The 22,954-nt window shown below is 35.7% G+C and overlaps 2 protein-coding genes across 7 annotated transcripts in view; one reads left to right on the top strand and one right to left on the bottom strand.

Annotated features, from left to right (window-relative positions):
- LOC118741470 overlaps window positions 1-13,674 on the bottom strand; it is a 48,228-nt gene extending 34,554 nt beyond the window's left edge. The window contains exons 1-2 of one of the 6 annotated variants that reach the window (XM_036473456.1): window positions 13,188-13,674; window positions 2,502-3,312 (exon numbers count right to left, since the gene is read on the bottom strand). In XM_036473456.1, the coding sequence (XP_036329349.1) occupies window positions 2,502-3,122 (621 nt within the window). In that variant the 5' untranslated portion in view covers window positions 3,123-3,312; window positions 13,188-13,674. Of the gene's footprint in view, window positions 1-2,501; window positions 3,543-13,187 lie in introns of all 6 variants that reach the window. The other 5 variants (XM_036473455.1, XM_036473457.1, XM_036473454.1 and 2 more) reach the window with 5 other exon arrangements.
- A 5,943-nt stretch (window positions 13,675-19,617) lies between these two features.
- On the top strand, window positions 19,618-20,097 carry LOC118741784. The gene is made up of 2 exons (XM_036473755.1): window positions 19,618-19,734; window positions 19,804-20,097. The coding sequence occupies exons 1-2, from the start codon at window positions 19,630-19,632 to the stop codon at window positions 19,975-19,977; spliced, it is 279 nt and encodes a 92-aa protein (XP_036329648.1). The 5' UTR covers window positions 19,618-19,629; the 3' UTR covers window positions 19,978-20,097.
- The last annotated feature ends 2,857 nt before the right edge of the window (window positions 20,098-22,954 follow it).

Below are 22,954 nucleotides of genomic sequence, written 5' to 3' on the forward strand. Positions count from 1 at the left end.
CGATGCCGAAAGAAAAGCAGTTACTCTGTGACAACTGAAATATAAACAATGGCATGTAAGAATAATAAGAAAATACAACAAAAGTTGGAACAACCGAAATGGTAATAAAAATAACTTTGAGAAAATAAGGGAATATAATAATAACACCATTGCTAGCGACCAAAATACAAACAGTGTTGCTAATTAAAATACACATTTTTGAGCGAAACGTAGTGCTTTTGAATTTAAGGCTAGGTTTATGAACTAGCGGTTTCGCGTCGCGCGATGAGATTAAAATTATAAAATTTCATATACTAGTGGTGTTTATGGTGCAGGAGATTTATACTGACATAACAATTTGTGTAATTGATAGCTGGTAGCGATTTTGATCTCATCGCGCGTTGCGAAATCGCTAGGCCATAAACGTAGCCTAGTCGAGAAAAAGTAGCCACAACCGGTCAGCGTGGGTTAACGATTCTGAACCGAAGTGGTGCCATGCGTATATACTACGATATATCTAACTTATTTATAGGCCGATTTGGCTGCTATTTATAATAAATGTATACTGGTTATGTAAGCAGAAACATTTTTGCCAAAAATGGTCTCGTTGTGTGGCGCCAGGGTCGAGATATTTTTGCAAATTTCGAGATGCAGTGTATCCACCATAAACTCTAGCGCGGATTTTGCTTTACCTTATTAATTTTACATTTAAAGAGAGCTGGAAGTAAAACTTTCCAGACAAATTTTGCGAAAAAATTATTCAATTCAAATATCTGAAATTACAGACTTTACTAGTGTGTAAAGTATTATTAGTTCAATGATATTAGTGCTATAGCAACGAAATATATACATCTTATTTTGGTTTTAAAAATTTTTTCAGCACTTAAAATTATAAAATTCGTTGTTTTTTTAGAATTGCCGAAAATGTAAAAACAACCTTACGTCAAAAAGTGCTCAACCTTAAAAAAAAATGTAGCTCTTCATTTTAGCTAGTATTAGTATTATTTAGCTCTTTTTAGCTCTTTTTTGCGACCGTTTTAGCTCCAAACGAAAAATTTCTCTGGCAACACTGATTTTGTCATACGAGCGTCACGTAACGCCAGGTTGGGAAGTTTATGTCATCTTTTACGAACAACTTATTCTCTTTATCAAGCTTAGTATTTGTATGACGAAATCTTCAAAATCGTAAATTTTGGATATATGTATTATTAAACGTGCGAAATCTTTCCATCTATCTTTTGATATACCAATTGTCTAAACTGGACAAATTTTGATTGCGTTTTCCCACAAAATTAAAATTTTGAAATAATTCTATATATTATTAAGCGTGCGATGTGTACATACACTAGTGTAGGAGTTTAGTTAGAGTAATTGTTCTTTTGTATTTTTCAATTTTGAGTTTCTTTCTTTTTCACCGATTTAATGTTTTGTTGACTAGCTTTTATTCTATTTTTGCACATAACTATTTACAATGTACACTATAGTGGTTCGAAAAAATTTTATTTTTAAATTCATAAACGGTACCTCCAATTTTTGTTATTTGTGATAAAAAAAAGAGAAACGTATTATTTTGATTTAAAAAAAGATTTTTAAGAGCTCGCTATGGTCGGTTTTTCATAAAAACGCTAATGTTGTAAATTTTTTTATTTTCCCTGATTACGAATCTGATGCCAGATTTTCAAAATTCAAAATAGCGGATCCGAGTTTCAAACCAATCCAATCATTTTTTTTCTAAGTTGTTCGCCATTTGGGTCCACCATTTTGAAATTTGAAAAACTGATATCAGATGCGTGATCAGCGACCCCAGATACGACCCCTGGTAACGAGCTTTAACCCATGCCAATGCTTAAAGCGTCTTGTATCAACTTTTTAATTTTTAGACATCTCTTTTTGAAAGCATATTTTCGGGCACTAGGAACATTTTAACGGTTTAGGACAGATATGTAATCAATGGAATATTCCCCAATAATACCTGGGCCTGAATTGCAGCATTCGATATGGAACGTAACTCGAATCGATGCTGGTGTGCATCGCCCATTTAACTTGGAGAAAACAGCTGCCATTTCTTAAATTCGATTCGAAAATAGTAGTTACTCGATAATAAAAATTGAGAACACCAGCGTGTTCTTTTTTTTTCAAACTAAAAAAAATACGTGTCTCTCTTTTATCACAAAGAACACTATTTTGATGTAGCGCTTAGGAAATTGCAAAAATAGTAGTGGTATTCACCAAATGTAGCAAGTGGCCTGGCAGTCTGGCAAAAGAGCAGATCAGCTCAATTCGGTGAATACCGCTAATGTTTTTTTGAACTACTCTAATGTACACATTGTGGTGGTTGTTCACGCTTGCTTGGTTATCAGGTTATCTGAATAAAAATAATTTTTCTGTAGTGTACTTTATTGTTGTACAACACAACAACAAGATGCACTGCAGAAAAATTATTTTTAACCAGATAAGCTGATAACCACGCATACATACATGCATACATACATACATACAATATGTCACTGGAAGGTACTCACCGCACCGAAATACTTCATCTCTTTCTTCATGCGCCGATGATGGGAAGTGCCCGGCGCGCCTGCGACTGCCGCCGCTGCTGCTGCAACCGCTGCACTTGTCGATGGCTGGGCCGCCGTTGCTGTCGCGGTTTCGTACGTGCTAAGACCGTTAAGAGTTGACGCGGCAGCCGCTGTATGGCCGTTTGTGCTCGATCTGCTCGATGATGAACCACCTCCGCCACCAGCACCACCTCCCGCTTCCATAAAATCAAATCTCTTGAACGCGTACCACTTGGATGGGTTAGGCTGGATGCCCTGATATAGTTTGACAAGCATTTTATGCTTCTCCCGTCGATATTGCGTGAGTAATACGTTCATCTTTCGCTCCACCTCGGCCTTACTACATCCAAAACGATCCGCTATCTCCGACCACGCTCGAAAACGGCATAACTTGTCTTTGTACTTTGGATCGGCACGATTCCACAATTCTGTGTGAATGCGATACTGTTCGATAAGTTCTAACGCATCGTCGTTGGTCCATTCCATGACTTTGTTGCCACCGATTACCATGTGCTGATGCGCGGCCAGATTGAAATTTATTGGCGTCAACAAATCGGTTGATGATTCCTGCTGCTGCTGCATCAGCGTGGCACGGGCAACGGTGTACGATGAGATGGCGCAATTAGATTTTTTGGGTATTGCAAATGTATTCGAATTGAATTCGGTAAAATTTTTCTACTTATCGCCAACTGTGATTGGGACTTAAGTAGTAGTTTAACTTCAGGGAATGTGCTCGAAAATGCAAAAGTTCATTTTTTGTCGTTCAAAGGTCCTAGATTTCTATTGTGTCTCATTTTGCCAAAGTCCATTATTTATATATATGCATCTGTACTATGTATGCATACAGCAGGTAAGAGATATGTATGTAGTTGCCATATTCAAGGATTGCTGTTATCAGTTACTTCAGTTATACACATATAGAAGCATTTCTAGTGATAAACATACATATGTGTGTATGTATGTATTTACATTAGTATGGCCGGTAACTATTGGGAAAAAATGCTGGAAGAAAATTTTAATTTTTGTTGGGTCGTCGTAGCCACTAGACTGCTAAATATTTCTGAAGAAATGAGGCAAAATTGATAACTCTAAGGCGTGTGTTGTTTATGCACTAACTTCTCTTTGTGGTTCTTTCCGTTATGAAGGTTTTGAGATACATATGTATTGCCAAAAAAACAGTTTTCTAAAATAAAAAGAGGTCAAAGTTTCAACTGATAATACGCATCTGCAGAATCCGTTAACAGATCAATCTATAAGATATATCAAATTAACGGTTATTAAATTTACTTTTTAATTTATACTCTATTTTTTATTACTTTAGGTGCAATACTTGTAATCAAACATCTTTTATACGCAAATGACCAATTTTATATTTTTGCAAAAACTATTTTTTGGTGATATGTATTCCAAAATCTAAATGACGCAAACAAAAATGTATACAGTATCGTACTCGGCGACCAATTTTACCTAGGAAATGGATGCTTTAATAGATTTTTAAGCTGTATTAAACTATGGAAACATGATGAACCTTGACTTGTTACAGTTACGCCTCAACGTTACCCAATCGACGTGCAATTTTATAATAATTATTGTTTCATATGCATGAAAATATTTACTAACGCAGATAGTGCGACCATCGCGTCATTTGAAAACCAACGGCCATCCTAATGCGCATATACATAAATACAAAGATATCACTCGATCCTCGAAAGTTTATTTAGTTAAAAATCCCTGTTTGTGAAATATGTAGTATGTAGGTACAAAAACATTTCCGACGCTTTATTTACTTAATCACATGGAATAAGAGTGGCTTTGCTGAAGATTCTGTCACAAAAATAAATAAAATAAAATATTACTTCAGCTTCTGCTAAATGCGTAATATCAAAAATGACAAATTTTGAATTAATACACGGTTATCAATATAATAGATACAGTAGAATCTCGAAAAAGTTAACCAAATTATTTACTTTTCTAAGCGCTTTTCAAAATTTAAAAAAATTTAATAAGTAAACATTGTTCTTAGGCAATAACACGCTAAATTTATTTCATTGACTTAGTTTTCACCATTACGAAAAAGAAACTTGGATTTAATTTGTAGCAGAATATGGAGAGTTTTCTTGTTCGCTTCTTCAGATGTGCTCGCCACTGCCTCCAAAATTTCATGACGTTTTTCTTTATTATTGAGATGCCTGCTTTACATAGTAGATACACCATAATCCGACGCTAATCGATTTCCGTAAATACCTCGATAATTTTTTTTTTCAATTCCAGCTTTTTGATGTAGATTTAAGGTATCCAAACGGCTATGCGTTTCTGTCGGTGCGAATCTGTTTCGACAAACTTAACATTAATGCCGACCATAGTTTTGAATGAGGAAGCACACACTTATACGATTTTGTTGCAGCGATTTATTCGAACATTCACTGTTCTTCTTTTCGCAGCCTGGTATGTTTTGAGAACTAAAAGGTCAATAGGCCGATTTTTTTTTAAATTAAAACAAAAATTAACACAAGAAAAAAAAACATGCTTAGTTTTTGGTTGGAAAATATTTTTTGTTTGTTTATAAAATGACATTTTTCACTGCTATAGAATCGCACAAATGTGTGCGTTCTTGCGTTTTCGAAGTAGTAAACTCTGTTGCATCAAAAACGGTGCGAATTCACCCGACGGAATCCCACAGGTGTTTGTATGCGTTTAATCTGATATGCGATGACTTTTTCCTCTTTATTGACATTTTTTTAACACACAAACAATACACATCTCACAAATTCAAACGCTCATGAAAAAAAACAAAAAAAATGCGATCAGGCTTGTTTTTGTTGCCAAACAAAGGGCTGGTTTGAAAAATGTACAAGCTCAGAAAAGTTAACATTTTAGAGCGGTACGTGAGCACTGAAATTCGGTTAAGTTCGACGAGTGATTTCGCAAACTAACTTTTCCGTGATTCTACTGTAGTTTTAAAAACCGCTAAATTCAAATTCTGTACATAGGAAGTGAGAGGCTGCCTTAAGTGGAAATTAATTTTAACTGAATTTTTTTTTAAATTCACAATTAAATTTCTTTAGTTAAGTGAGTAAAAATATGGCAGCACCGTGCTAAAAGTGGTAGTCAAAGCGGGGCTGGTATAGAAGTAAACAGCAGATACACACAATATTGTGGTGTGTGCATATCGATCAGCTGATTAAACGTGTAACATCTCTGGGTGTGGTTTGGTTATTCTGATTTAATTTGTATTTAAGGGAAGAGCACTAAAATCGATATTAAAATTGATTGGTGTAACCAAAAACACGAAAATAAAAACAAATTTTAATTAAATGAAGCTGTTGATGAAACGCAGCCTAAATTTAGATAAATAAATTCAAGTACCTACGTTCGTTCACGATGAAACCGGTTTGTCTAGAAACCAAATTTGACAAGGGATGACGGAAAATCGTCCCACAATACATCATTTTCCTACCCTGTCGAAAACACAAACAACCAAAACAGAAATTCAAGTACCCATAATTAGGTTCGCGTTAAAGAGACTTTACAGTACTTTAGAGTGCGGATTTCATATGCATGTATGTATGTATGTATGTATGTATGTATGTATGTAAGCATATGAATTCAAGCGGCAGGTGTACTTCGAGCTCGGAGTACAAAAATCCCCGCGTAGTTAAAGAAGCCCATTACTCAGCTCAGCTGCGCGGGATCGTCGCACCGATTCCGAAGAAAACAACTTTGCCAAAAAGGTGACACATTCGCAGTTCGACGAAAAACGTTTCTGTTTATGAATACATATGTATGCGATAGATACGGACGGGTATCTATCTATCGGGTAAGTTTGAATATATTTCTCTGTTTCCATTAAAACATTCCTTTCCAATTATTTTCTCTCTTTCTTTGTTTGTTATTTTGCTCCTACGTATTAAAAAAATTGTTCTTCCGTCGTTCGTATTTGTTCATATTACACATATAAATATATGTATGCATGTATATGGATGTGTGCATATGTGTATGTATGCATGTACAGAGAATGTGTTTATAAATAAGTAATTTTTATTTTTATTCACTGTAAGAATAACCAAGCATTGTTATTTGCCACTCTGTTTTGTTTGTGTTTGTTTTGTTTGGTTTGGTTTTTAGTTAGCTGCGCATTTGTACGTTTTCGTATATTATTTGGTACCTACATACATAGGTACATACATACATACATATGTATGTATGAACATAGGTTTGTGCTTGGTGAATTTTCGCGCAAATTCCGTTTGTCTAGCGGGCATACCTACTACTTAAGAAACTTGTATGTATATACATATGTACATATGCTGATATGATGAATTGGGAATCGTACAAATTAAATTGACCATACAAATCGTAACCGGAAGTGCGGAAATACATATGTATGTATGTATATGTATACAGATCGTCGTTTAACATATGCAAAACCTATAATGTGCAGTTACCTCAAAATTTTTCAAGACGGAGGACAATACTGTTGTTATTTTATGAAACACAAACTCACTCGACGTATATTTTGTATTACATATCTTATTTATCCAAATACCTATTATTTTTAATGAGTACGAGTACCTAGAAAAATGTATGTAAATATTGATTTGTATCCTCACATGTGTGAAACAGAAAAATAAATAAGAAATACATAACATCTTAATCTCTACATCCAACGGATCCTAAAAGAAACACCACACCGTGCAGTATCGTCTTCTCGAAGCAGACATCGACCGCAGGCGTACCATCCTAGAATGTCAGGGTATTGCAATCCCCCCTGTCACCAGCTGCCCGGCAGGATATCACCCTGAAATAGGTGCGCTCCTCAGAGGTGAGAACCGCATGGTAGTTGGTGACTTTAATGCGCACCACGATCGTTGGCATTCAAGCCTGTCGAATGATCGTAGGGGAACACACTTGGCTGAGCAGATAGACGATTCGACATTCTGCACAATGAACGACGACGCACCCACCAGCATTACAGGATTATGGGCAGCTGCTGTACCTCGCTAGTCCTAACAATTGTCAGCGCTGGTCTGATAAATAGCATAAAATGGCGACCTATGCTGATCTTATTAGCATCAGACCATCGGCTTATCTGAGTGGTCGACATTCGTCAGTAATCATTAGGGACAAAACTAGCAAACCGAGACAAATTAGCTTTCTCGCTTCTTCACTGAACGGAGCCTAACCCTCTCCCCTACAAAATCCTCAGCTACGCTTTTTACCACTTGGACGAAGGAGGTCAGACTGCAACTGGGTATTCACGTCGATGACGACCCAATTCCGACTGTGTGTAACTTTCGACAGTATACTCTCCTTCTCGCTGCATACAACCGCGGTTGTCAACAAAGTACAAAGCCGCAACCTGGTCCTCAAGTCGCTAGCCGGCAGCATCTGAGCCAAAGACAAAGAAACGTTGTTGGCCAACGTATAAGGCAATTGGCTGGCCGGTCCTGAACTATGCAGCGCCTGTGTGGTCGCCGGGGACTAGTGGGACGCAGTGGGTGAAGCACTTAGGACAGCGACAGGATGCCTTCTGATGTCGTCGCAACATCACCTGCACGACGAGGCCCACATGCTCCCGATTAAGGAGCTCTGAATACAATGCTCTGAAACCAATTCCTAGTAGGGTGTCACCGTCGTGGGTAACCCCGTATGGGTACAATATCGGTAGTTTTCCGACACTAGTGTTCATTCCTTTCAATAAATCGTTATTGCATGGGTTCGCTCCGATCTGTTTCGAGTTATCCAGTTCCTCTTTCCGAGGTCCTTACAGCGATTAAACTCTACTAAGAGCGACATAGGCTTGAGCATTTGCGAATAGCTTTTATCCTTTATGTACTGTTGATGACTGGCAGCATTCTCCTTTCAGTAATTAATAAATTAATTATGGAGTTATGTATTTCTTTTCATATAAGTACGCAATACACGATCCAATTATGTACATATGTATGTGTATAAACCAAATCAGACTATAAATACGGGTTTTGCAAATAGCTCGACTCCTCCGTCGCCTAGCGGATTAATTCATCTTTCAAACTAGTCGCGATCCCGTACGAGAATTAGAATTAGTCAGATTTTACTGGAAATCGATCCCGTACTTACTCGGTTCTCTGACTATTGAGAGGAGAAAAAAGAGAGTAAATAAGGTCCGTTCTATCTCTGTCAGAAGCTGCCCGTCTTATAGCTCAGTTATGCATACTTTGCACTGCTATGCCATTTTTACGTAGAAATAAAAACCCAACAGACTTCTACATACATATCGCTTTTAAAGTACAAAACCGCGTATCAACAAATTACAAAACCGCGTAGGTGAGGTTGCATAAATTATTTTCTAGAGTAAAAACAAAATGATTATCTTTTTATAAAGCAATCGCATTTCTGGCTAGTATATTTCAGAACGAATGGATAAGGATTGAGCCCAGCGCTTGAGTGAGTAAATCCAATTTATGGCAACAAATGTCAGTTACGCGGTTTTGTACTTTAAACGACGATATGTGATACTGTGCGTTGAGTAACCGCTTACAAGCAAAGTTCATTTAACAATTTCCTTATGTGACAACTCTCGTGCAACGCCAAGTAGAGTAAGAGGTAAATGTGTCAAACGATCAGCTGTAGTGTGTTTGAAAACGAAATTGTAAACAAGAGAAAAGTGCACTCTGCTAATGCATGTTGAAAATGAATTAATACTCATCATTTAAGTGGATTCTAATGAATTTGAAATTATTTTTGGTTATTTACATGTATGAGCTGAGTGTGTTTAAATACAAAATAAGCAAAAACTTACAACCAAAATTTGGAGGTTATGTTGAAGTTGTCAGAAGTCACGACTTATTACTAGAAAGCGATCCCGTACTTTTCAGTGTTATTTTCTAGATCTGAGCGAACTTTTATTTTTTGAAATGTTTTACAAATTTTAGTACGAGGAATGCGGGATTGGACCTACTGCATTGTCTCGGGTTCTGGGCAAAGTTTCAAGTCTCTAGCTCATCGCGAGGTTTGTTAAATATTGATTGCAAAATCCCAGGACATACATACATACCGTCGCTGGCATAATGAAGTAGTGTAACATGAAAAGTGTAGTTTTGGAGAAAAACGAATTAAGTAGAAGTTTTTATAATCCAATCGACCAAATTTAATCTTTAATTATGCGCTTCTGCCATATTAAACAAAACAAGCTAAATCCTTTTCTCGGATAAACAACGCATAATTTACGGATAAACAAGGGATGTAATTATTTAGTAAGTAAGGTGTCCTACTATCTTCCACGGAAGTTAGCTGAGCACGCGATATTCCTTTAAATATGTACGGGGAAAATGATTCTTTTCACGGATAAACAACGGATAATTTACGGCAAATTATCCGATAGGAATTTTCGCTTTGGGAAAAAGTTGTCCTGCCAACTTCAGAGGTCGAGCAACTTGGGTCCGGTTCAGTTATTTGTGCAATGATTTTCGGTTGTTGTGTCCAAACGCATAACCCGAATCTAAAAACTTCAACATACACGTGTAATCAAAGGATTACACTTTATTTTAAGACAAATGTTTCAAATTTCCACGGACTAGTTTATTAATAAATTTGCTTTTCACTATACACTTTTTTTAAATTTCGATGTGAGTTCTATGCAAACATACTGTGGATGGCGTAGCCAGAGTTATATGCACAGTAAATGTTGTATGTGTACCTTTGACATGCGAAGAGGGGCTTTCGCCGGCAACACAGAAGGCAGAATTCTACTTAGTAAGGGTTATAATCCCTAAGCGCGGACGAAGGCAGAAGCCAGTGTAACAGGTGGTGGGTGGACTTAACAAAGTGCATGTTTTCAATGGCTTGGAAGAAGCTGTTATTGCATTAACTGAATTGGGAACCAGTTCTTCAGGCATAGGAGGAGTTATGGCTTGTGGTTCAACAAATTCAGCCAGGACATCTGACATATGTAGATGCGTCCATGGTTACTATGCCATACAGATCCGCATACCTTTGTGAATCTATTTATATAGCGCGCTCTTACTCCGCTGCTTTATTTGCAAATGCAATATAATCCATCATTCCCTTCAAAATATGTAAACTCAAAAATTTTTACTATCAATAAATAAGCACTTGATGAGTGTTTTTAAATCCTTTCCGCTTTGTTTTCCTTCATACTGCTGTCGAAAAACAAACTGATAGCAGGCAATGCTGCACTTGTTTCCGCATGTGGATTTTTTGTTTTTCGTGGATACGAATTACGAATTACGAAAATTCGGGTTTTAGAACAAAAGTCTGATTATGGCAACTTAACTTAGCTTAACGGAACATAGCCCTTAGAAAATCAAAATTTAACAGATTCGACGTGGCATTAAGTTACGTTAAGTTTCGGCTATTCAATTATATGCAACATCCATTATTTAAGTTGCCACAATCAGACCATAAGGGTGTAAGTTTCTTCGCTCTTTTGCGAAATTTTGGGGTTATCTTATACGTGGTATTGCCAGGGACATAACAGTTATACGTTTTATCGGAAAAACGTTGTCCCACAACAGTTATTAGATGAGAAATATTTTTTTATTTCGCCGATAAAAATTATAACCCAACCGTTACTTTTAACATTGGCTGATAACTGTTATGCAGGAATAATAGGATTTCCGTCGCTAATTAGAGTTATTTCCGAACGTTTATTTTTTGTGTTCCTTGATAACAGCTATTTCCCAACGTTCATTTTTTACGTTGCTTGATAACAGTTATTGCCCAACGTTTATTTTAACGTTGTCTGATAACAGTTGTTTCACCCCTCGACTTTTGTTTTCATCATCTTTATCTTCTCCATCTCCATTTTCGTCATTATTCGTATCTTACAACCTTTATCAAACAACGTAAAAAATAAACCTTGTGTTACAACTCTTATCGGCGAAATAAAAAATGGTTTTCATCTAATAACTGTTATGAAATAACGTTTTCGTTAAATTTTAGAATTCGGGCAAAGTTTTCAATTTGTAAATTCGTTATTTTTGGTCCCTGGGTATTGCATTTGGCGGATACGAGATATTGCGCGCCAAGCGACGATATATTTTTTGTAGGTACTTAATTATGACTTGTCAATATTAACAAGTAATTTTTAGCGAAAAAAAACCGACTTCAACTCCCTTATAAAAAAAAATATATATATATATATATCTCATGATCCACTGATCGGATCTCAACCAGATTAGTATGGGACCACCTCTGAGACACTACCTTTCCGATGCAAAAAGAAATCGGTTGACGTGGTCCAAAGTTATGCATACATACATACATAAAAAAAAAAACATTAACATATTCTTCTCTGCAATTAAACAAACCCAGAATTACATACTAAAGACAAAATTACAAAGCACTTCTTCACTCAGTATATTTGACATACCTAACCGAATCTCGTTGCATTTAAAACAAAAAATATAGGTTCCGTCCGAAACATGGAACAGATAAGCTAAAAACTTTCTTTAACGGTTAGGTATATTGTTTTATTTTTAATACCAAAAAATAAATAGCTTTTGGCACCACTTTAATAAATGGCACGGTTATTTTCGGTCTCTGTATTTGAGTTACTATCTACATATTTATTTTGTTCATTGTTAATTATAAACTGGGTACGGTTTAGTTATTTGCCCAATGATCTTGGGCTATCATGGGTGACCCGATCCAAAAAATGTTTACGCACACTTGGAGCCAAGGGTCTAAAAATTATTTGAAAAGAATGCGTTCTAAATTCCGAGCACTAATTTATTAATAAATTTGGCTTGAAATGTGGACTTTTTTGTGAATTTCGGAGCGGGTTCTTCGCAAAATTACATTGGATCGGCCAAAGGCGGCCGACGCCGCAGAAAGTGTTCTGCTTAATTAATATCGTGGCCAGCGTAGCCGGACTTGGACTGATGAGGGGGTTTTTAAGCGCGGCCGAATGCGTAAAACGACGAAACATTTTCTCTGTCAAAATGCTAATTTTAACCCATTTTCAAGTGGTGTAGGTATAAGTTTTTATAAAATTTAAACTGTGCTCTCGTGGGGTATCAAGAGCCACACCCCCTCCTTCTCCGCCCATAAATACATAGTGGGCACCATAACTAAACATTCCGCTATAAACTGTATGGCCATTTTTTGAGTTATGACGTTCTTTCCGTAATTGAGATATGTAAGTATGTACATACATACATATGAAATAACGAACTTTGATAGCAGATTTTATTTATGTATTTTGATGTTCTCTGCTTAACATATTTTCGTTGTTTTTTTATTCAAATTTAATACATTATTTAAATCCAGTTATATTGAGTTGCTTTGCTTGTTATTTATCTTCAAGTAAATGGGTTGTATGTATCATTTGCATTTCCTTCAGGTATTCTGCAATACATATTATGTGCATTTATAGTTCTCAGTTATCCATACATACATACATACATACATACGTACTACATATAAATATTCACATACTTATTTCACTATTCACTTTGTTTATAACCGATGACATTTTTGGTGCGTTGGCAATATGCACTACGTTCTTTGTTTAATGTGAAAGAAAACAAAATCTACATGAAATTGTATTGTGGCATTTTCGCGCGTAGTATCACACTCTTTTTCACTGTTGTTTACATACATACATACATACATATGTACAACCGCACACGCTCGTCCACTTACGTTTCGAGGCATTAGCCAATATAGGCGGCACTACTACGTGCTAAACACATCCGCACTCCGATAAATTCACTGACTATCTGCTCTCTATCGGCTTAACAAATATGTTAATTTTCTTCAATTTTATATTTTAGTATTATTCCCGAAATGTATTTTCCGTTGTTTTCAACAAACACCGTCATAAAACACTTCCAAACCTTGCGAAATCGATAAACGACTAAAGCACTACTCCGCAGTGAAATGAAATTTCTCAACTGCTGAGCTGTTCTGCGCTCAGTCTGCTTTAGTTCGGCGTAGAGCAGCGCAGCTGAACGCAAGTTAACGCGCGCGCGGCACAAAACAATACACAAATAAACAACAGAATTGAACTCAGCGATGTGTGTGGATGGATGTATGTGCAGTGTACAGCACGCATTGAAGCTATGGCAGCGTAGCGTAGCTGGGTTACCGTCAACGTCGACGCTCGCAGCGGCAGCAGCGCATTCGCTTGTGGTGGCCAAGACCGAGACCAAGGGATGATGGTGCGTTGTTGACAGAAATGAATGAAACCAAACGTACGTTTGCTTAAAGATGTGCGTGTGTGTTGGGGAATGTTGATAAAAAAAAAAACAACAATAAAGTAGAAACATAACAACATTCGGCACGAATATTTATTCAAGAGAGCAGCGACCGAACGCAGACAACGACCAAACTACGAGGCGGCGGCCGAACACTGTGGCCGTTGACTGATTGCTTTATCGTAGGAAAAACGAGGTGCAAAGGACACGGTTGCGAGCAGTGTTGCCAGCAGAAGGTTTTCAGCAATCCAACTAAATGAACAAAAAAAAGAGCTAAAAACAGATAAAAAAAAATTGATAGGCTAAAAAAAGCTAAACAAGTAACGGCAACTATTCAAATGTTTTATTAGTTTTTCACAAAAAAAACAACAAATAGGTACATATTTTCTTGCACCCATTAACAAATTTAAGGTTATTTGCATGATTCATATTCAATATGTTAGTGATGAACATAGCATCACAATAATCGATTATTTGTCCCCTCAAACAGAGCTAAGGGCGCATACATACAGTATAAGTAAGTATCGCTTTTTACAATTTTGTGAAGATTAATTGTTTATTCGTACAATATTTTCTAATTGGATTTTTGGATCCTACATTTAGAAAAAAATCTAGAAAGAGCTAAAATATTTTCAGAAAAAACATAAAAAAAAGCTAGCAGATAAATTAGAATTTTTCTAGCTAAACGGTCAATAGGTCAAATGGCAACACTGGCTGCGAGTAGCTGTGACCGGTATTGTTGTGGTGTGATGAAAGCAGTAAAAACAAAGAAAAATCAGCAATAACAACAGCTACAATTCAAAAACGTTCAAATGTATAATTGTGTAAGTGCGAACAGAGGTGGGCGGTAAAGAAGCCCATATGCCCCCTTTGCTTTGTTTGAATGTAGAATTGAGGCAAGCACGGTCATCTAAATGTTTATGCGTAGATATGATTGCATGCAGGAACTGAGTATGAATGTATGTAGGTATCATCTACTCAGTATATGTATGTATGTATGTATCAGCTATCTACTTATTTATGTACAAAAGTACGTATACGTAGATAGTATGTATATACATACATACATACATACATTCAAGTATATTTCGTTCGCAATAATGAGCTGCTATTGTGAAATTGTTATTGTTGCATGTTGTTTACTCGAGAACAATAACAATAAACACAACAACACAAACAAACGTAGAGCGCACAAACAAGTGCTGGCTTGGCGGCCGAAGCGAACGCCAGCATTAGCGCAAGTAGAGATACGCTGCCATAGCTAGCGTCACCACCACTGTACACTGTACAGTGTACACAGGCAGGCGTTCGTTTGCGGTTGTTTTCACAAAAATGAACGTCGCAATGGGTGTGCGTATGTACATACATACATACATATGTAAGCATTAGCTATAGCTGACTACTTTTTATTATGAGTACAAGTATACCAGCCCCGTCTGACTCACCACACCGCGACGTCGTTGTTGGCCCCACTTTAACGACGCACGTACACAAATGCATTCACATCGCCAGCCAAACAAACAAATACAATGTGCAAGGGAATAGCAAAAAATGTACAAACAACAGACGGTAGCGGTTCAACGGATTTGGCGGTAGTGCCGCGGCGGGGCCGCTACGGAAGGCAGTGTTGCCATTTTAGTGATTTTACCACTAGATCTAGCGATTTTATTTTCTACTTAGCGGGAAAAATTATAATTCGGTGACTAGCGGGATTTTTAGCGTTTTTTTTCACGAGATCTTAGCTAGTTTTTAGCAATTTTATTTATAATGATCGCAATTCTTTATAGGTTTACAACTTCGTTGAAAGCGCTTAATTGAAAGGCAATTTACACAACTTTCAACCAAAAGTAGCCCCTAAAACCGTCGTATGTACGTATAAGTAAGTGCGCCTGCACCACACTGTAGAAGTGAAACCTACGTTACATACATATCTATTTTGTCATAACCAATATACATACATACATACATCTGCTTTTGCTTAAGGTTATATTTTTCAGGGACGTGAACCGGGTTTGAACCGAACCGGTTTTGAACCGGAAAACCGCTCTTTTCTATTAATTAACTGAACAATTAAATAACCGAACCGAAATTTTCCACAACTGTTTGATCCGAACCGAAAACCGAACCACTTTCTATAAAGAATGAAAGGTTCGTTTCAACCAATTTTCAAAAGATAAATGTACCCACTTTTTTTCTTTTCGGTAAACATGGTAATACCATGTGACAATATCAAATGTAAAGGCAACCCATTTCCTTTGACAGAAACTTGACCCTCAACCATGCGCGTTGTTGCACTTGACACTTGACACTTAAACTTGCGCGTAGTTTTTTTTGTTTTTCGAACCGGTGAACCGAACCGAAACTACGGTTCAAAGACCAAAAAAACCGCTTTGACGAACCAATCCAAAAGTGCAAAAACGGTTCGAACCACTGAACCGAACCGACCAAATTTTTCATCCGGTTCACGTCCCTGATATTTTTTGTCTTTTTTCTATCTAGATCCCTACCTCTACCTCTGTTCGTTCTAATTACATTTATGTTATTCTGTTTTCCATTATCTTAGTTTTTATCGTTATACTCTATCGATAACAAAAGCGATAAAAGTTTCGATAGCGAAAACGACACCAATATTAGTAGCAAAATCTATTAGAAACTCGAAAAGAATATCCATAATAAAATCGATAAAAACATCGATAAAAATATCCAAAATAAAATCGATAAATATCGATAACAAAATCGATAAATATCGATAACAAAATCAATAAATATTGATAACAAAATCGATAAATATCGATAACAAAATCAATAAAAATATCGCTAATAAAATAGTTAAAAATATCGATAAAAATATCGATAGCAAAATCGATAAATATCCATAACAAAATCGATAAAAATACGGATAACAAAATCGATAAAAAATATCACTAACAAAATAGTTAAAAATATAGATAACAAAATCGATAAAAATATCGATAACAAAACCGAAAAAAATATCGATTATTTTATCGACAAGTCCCGAGAATTCCGAAAATTTCTAAAATCCCAAAATAATTCCCAGATTGAGTCTCTGTGTCTCTCTCTATATCCTTTCCTCTTTAATTACCTATATTTTAATCGTTCTTTCCCCATCTTCATCTTTACCTTTATCGGTATCCTCATCTTTCTCTTTGTCTTTACTTATATGTTTATCATTTATATATGTATATGTATAAGTAAAGTGTTTAAATTTACCTTGGCCCTCATTTTTGCCTTTATCTTTACGCATCTTTGTTTTTATTTTTACCTTTGCCTTTATCCTTTTCTTTATCAATGTACGTAGTCACCTTTACTTTCATTCTTGTATTGGCCTTTTTCTAAGTGTTATTCTTTAACCTTTTATTAGCAAATTTTTGTTAAATTACACACAAGGAGCAGTTGTCTCAGGCCTAACCATTTCCGTTGCACCTTTTCCGTTGCATCATTTCCGTTGCACCATTTCCGTGTGCAATTTCCGTTGAATTTGCCAATTTACTCCCAACCAACCAACCGCCGCTACAGAAGTTTCACTTCAAAAATCGATAGGACACTCAATCGTTACTTGCCGTCACTAATTTTTGACGTTTCTAACTATTTTCGCTTTTTCAACATTGCATCAAAATACTTCTGCAATGCCAAAAACCTACACCAAAAAAAAAATCCGCGAAGAGTGAATTAAACATCCTGAGTTAAACAACTGGATTGTGGAAGATTTGAATGATTCCAAGAAAGCATTGTGCAAGTATTGCAAATGCAGTTTGACCTGGACGTTACACGACTTCTTCGCAGCGTCATCCAATACGGGTTTTAAATCTAGTGGCGGCATCTCCCTAGTCGCCAAGGAATACCGAGGGATCATACAGTGACTTTTTTCTGCCTCTTGCTTGCTTGATCCTAGACATCGCCCCTTTCGTTTTTCCAACCACTGCAAATATCCGCACACTTGCTCCATTTCAAACCATTTTTTTGTACAAATTTGTCGATAGCTTTAAAAATTTCGTCAATAGGGGTGCAAGTCTCAAGTACTTCGCTCATAAAAAGGTCTTCTCCGATTTGCATTCCGAATGGATACCTCAGTAACACGCGAAGCACATTAAGTCCCACTACGTCGGTACTTTCGGCAAGTTGCAAAAAAAAAAAAATTCACAAGTTTTCAAACTTTTTATAAGTTCGTTCTCGACTGCCTCTAAAATCGTGTTAATTCGCTCTTTCACAGTGAGATTGTGAAGTTCCAAAGATAATATCATTTACCGTTTAAAAGCAATTCAAATCTTATCTTACAAATGTTTAAATTTTACACTAAATACGATTACCACTTCTCAAAGGCTTTATTTTTAAATTAACTAAATTTTAGTGAACATATACATATTTATATGTAAGTATTTTAAAAATTTTTGATGTCCTTTTGTCATCTGATTATTTTACCTTTCTGAAAATGGGGTAAAATTAGCATTTTGCCAGAAAGTGTAAACTCGGGCTACTCAGATTTACGCGCAGAAAACCTTTCCGTGTTGGAGGCCTTCGGCCGCAATTAGAAAACATAACCCTAATCTGCCCAACTCCGGCTACACAGTATTTTTGTTTTTACAAAAAAGTGCATACTCCACACGGATTTTTTATTAACAATTTAGTGTTTTTATTTGGGTTACGCGTGTGGACAAAATAACCCAAAATCATTGTACAAATAACCGAACCATACCCAACAAAAGACCGCTAGCTTGTTCAAATCTCGATTCTAAGAACAAAATGCTTTAAATAAACAAAAAATTAATAATAAAATTTGAAGGATTTTAGCTATTGGATATGGTAGCACGAAATGTCACAATCTGCTTAATTGCCAGGTTGTTAATATGCCGACGAAAAAGTGACAATGGAACTACCTTCTTTTTTGTGTATAATGGTAAAACCATTCTCTCAATTCGTCGGTCATGATTTTTTTCTGAGGTTTGCAAACATTTTAAAATCATATAAAATTGAAAATAAAAAAATGAAATTGTTCACAATTGTTGTTGTTTCCCACTGGGAAAATAGGTAAGCACCTTACGAGGTAAGCCATGTTTTCCTTCAGTTTTTAGTACCAAAATTGTCATCATGGCCATCAATGTTAAAGTGAGGGAGAGGCTTACCTCGTAAGGTGCCTACCTACATATTTTCTCAGTGGGTTGAGATTAAAAATGAGAATGTGTGTGTGTGAGCTTGAGTACGAATTTTAAAATTATATTGCTGGCAAACGTCAGACTGCCTCTCAAAGATTTTACCTTGTAATGTTTTTATCATGCTTTGTCCTATCATTTTCAAATGCTCGTAGCTCAGGGACATTTTTTTTTCGTAAAATAAAAAATACGTGTCTCTTTATTTGCCCTAAAAACATGAAAAATCATATTAAATTTGATTCCGAATTTTTACCCACTCACCCTGCATGAATTGGAATAGAATCCGCCTATAGTGACACGATCAATAGATTTTTTAGTTCGAACCTCTAAAATTACTTCCCTGGGCACGGGTCTGGGTTAGGCAAAATGAATTCTAATCCTTTTTGATATACGTACATATGCACATATGTATGCACGTATGTGCGTTTGTATGTATGTATGTATGTATGCATGTCGTTTATTAAGCAAACGGGCGATCTTCTAAGTAATTACTGCTTTCAGACACCCGCCGTACGACGATAAACCAGCAGGTTTATTGAATTTTCACCACATCCATTTTGTCATGGGGGTTTTTGTCAGGTACGGTCTTTCTGAAAAAATTGTGTGTTTTCAAAATTAAAAAGTATTACTTATTATTGTTTTGAACGCTATATACATACATATGTACATACATACATACATACGTATGTTAAAAAAGTAAAATAATTGAATAAGCCGAAAATGAAAGCGGAGTGGTCGAAAGCGTTTATTATACGGCCGCGGGACAATCTACAGTCTCATGTCTACATAAAACAGAAGAAATTTGTGCCCTCATACGAGAATGACGTAAGTTTCCAGAACTTAACTTTATTCAGCAAAAAAAAAAACAATTTTTTAACCGTTTTATATTTGTAGCCTTGCCCTGTACCGATGAACTGGCTGATGGGTTGGGAGTACGCGCGCATCTGGTTGCGCGAGCGTGATGATTATATTTGCGAGCGTCTGCGCAAATCCAAAGCAAAACGAATTAAAAACGACTATACAGGATGGCTAGCAAAACGGCAAATTAAACCTAAAAAAGTTAGCTAACCAAGCATTCTAATGGATCGATCCCACTGGAATCTAATATATTTTGTTTGTAGAACCTTAAGACTGCTTTCCTAAACTGATGCATTTCACAAATCTTTACTAACTATTCCGTTTCGTACAAAAAAAAATTAAGTATAACGATTGCTTAAATTTTCCAAAATTATTGTTAAGTATATATGTATGTATGTACCTTTATATGGAAACGCCCTATCTAACATTTTTGGTTCCTAACTTTTTAAAAACCAAAGTTCTCCGGTTGTGAATTTTATCAAAACCCCGGGTTTTTTTATAAACACTGGTGGGTCGTCTACTTACTTTTGTACAAATCGGAATTTCGAAAGAAAATGTGTTAGGGCCTTTCTATAAGAAGTTCTTGGAATGAAACATAAAATTTTATGGTTATATACAAATTTTGATTTTCTTTTTTTAATTAATTTGAATATAATTTTTTAAAAGGAGGCAATTTTTTTCAAAAAAGTAAAACCTTATTGCACACCTACAGTCCGAGTCATTTTTTGACACCTCATTTTGGAAAATCGAACGAACCGTGCGGATTTTATAGCATTGATTATTATATGTATAATACAAGTTTCACAATTTTTCGAAATTCGAATTATTTTAGAAAGTCAGTTCTATTACATACATATATCTTAGCTCCCTTAAAATAATTATACGGCTATAGTAAAATGAGGGCAAAAATACGAATATAATAAAATATTTTAAAATTGCTTTGCATATTTGTACAAAAAACGTGGTGTGAAACCCGCGGGTATAAGCTAGTTTGATATAAAAACGTAACTACCCTTATAATGAACTAAGTTTATTATAAAATGCCTTCATTCCGTTAATATCGGCTTTCCCAAAGTGGCTGCCGCGGCACCCTGGGTTACCGCTAGTGGCTAGAGTATACTAGTGGTGCGGGGCAAATTCTTTAAACTTTCCATACACAACGCAAGCGGTTTGATCAAACTTCAACATGGCGAAGTTTGATTTTTATAAAAATTACCTTCAGCGGCTCGTCAAACCCCATGATTCAATAATACAAGGTTGGATAACCTGGCAGTTGTCTCGCTCCCGCATTCTGCCTTAACCTGTGTTGCCTTCTTTTTTGATTTGTAGAAACTACTACTAAAATACAAGGAGAAATATTGTCTTCGTATAAAAAGTTCAACAGGCAACACTGCCGATATTTTCATCGATTGTTTCGTGGAAATTCATTTTCTTATTGGGCAAATTCAAGTAAGTATGGCAAAAAAATGAAAAATAATGGAAATATTTTGAATTACAACAATAATTTACATATTTATTTGCAGGGTATCGGAGTTATTCATAATTTGTATTCAAAATGTAGCGTTTTACAACAAGTGCAGCCGTTGCAAGTAAGTTTTGCATGCTAGGATCCCTGTGTGTCCGTCCACGTATGGCTGGTGAAGAAAATACAAATATTAATAAATATATTCTCTTGTTAAGGTCAGGATCATTTCGGTGTCCGTCCACGTTTGCTGGTGCATGTATATTTACCACTGCAGCGTTTGGGTTGGTCAAGTGCAGCCTTTGCATATTTACAAGTAAATATACCACTCCATAAAAGCGAAAGTGGAAATATTAATAAAGATATTTTCTTGTGCTCATTGGGACTGATTGCAGAAAAAAGTACACAACATTACAAAAAATTAACATTTTTAAAAAACGAAATGTAATTAAATTGCGATATTGAAGGCATATTTTTTAAGTTTAACCGATATACAAGACTGATTGGAGAAAAAAGAAAAAAATATTCCGCAAAAATTAGATTTTTAAATAACCAAATTTAATTAAATTGCGGTATTGAAAATATAACTTTTAAATGTAACCAATATAATGATTAGCAAGACTGATTGGAGGAAAAAGTAGAAAACGTTACTAAAAAATTTAAATTAAAAAAACCCAAATGTAATTCAATTTAAGATATTGAACATGTAATCTTTAAATGCAACAAATATAATAATTTTTAAAAGATTTATTTATATGCATTAAATCAATTGCATCTTTACTATTTGTATAATTCTGCATATAGTCCCTTTGAAAAAAGGATTTGTTTGAATTCCATTAATTTTGTTTAACATATACTGGAATTTCAATGAAACCATGGTTTATTTTGAATATTTGGGAACATTTCTTCAAAGATTTCAAAGATTTTTCTTTGGCAAGAATTTTATGTGAACATCCATTTATTTCATTTTTAATATTTATGTGGCCATAAAAAGTTAATTTATTGTCTATTGTGCAGATCAGTGGAATCTTCTTTATATATTTAATTCAATTTGTACATAAAAACGCATTTCAGCACTACCAGACTACTTACTTTTCCTACTACATTTTCACAAAAGGAGATAAAATTGTTACCCGCTTCTCTTTCCTTCTCAAATGCAACCTTACAAGGCAGTCGATTGACACAAATGTCAATATTTATCCAACCTTGTATTACTGAATCATGGTCAAACCCCATACACAACACAAATGGCTTGCAGCAAAGGGATATTTCGCTTGATTTGTTAAGCCGCTTGTGTGGTGTATTTCGCTCTTAAGCGTAGTTCCCCAGTACGTTTTGACAACGAATAATTGAATCAAAAATTTTTCAGAAAAATAGCCGAAAAAGTACCCTTTTCGCAACCATTTTAGGTACTTTGGTAGACCTAATCTGCCTGTGTCGATGTCTAGGGTGAAGCAAGAGGCAGACAACGCCACTGCATGATCCGTCGGTATTCCCTGGTGACTAGGAAGATGCCACCACTAGATTTAAAACCCGTATTGGATGACGCTGCGAAGATAAAGATAAATATTAAAATACATCTTTGGTTTTTTTTTCTAGCACGTCGAGGTTTTATTTGTTGGTGACATGTATATTTTAGAATTTCTAGCAATTTCCATGCAAACCCCATAAATAAACAAAGTAATCAGAAAAACATATGTAACTTCGAAGTTAACGCTAACGCTA

This window comes from Rhagoletis pomonella, unplaced genomic scaffold (assembly GCF_013731165.1).
Source record: "Rhagoletis pomonella isolate Grant_MI unplaced genomic scaffold, Rhpom_1.0 Rhpom_scaffold_00006, whole genome shotgun sequence".
Classification (NCBI taxonomy): Eukaryota; Metazoa; Arthropoda; class Insecta; order Diptera; family Tephritidae; genus Rhagoletis; species Rhagoletis pomonella.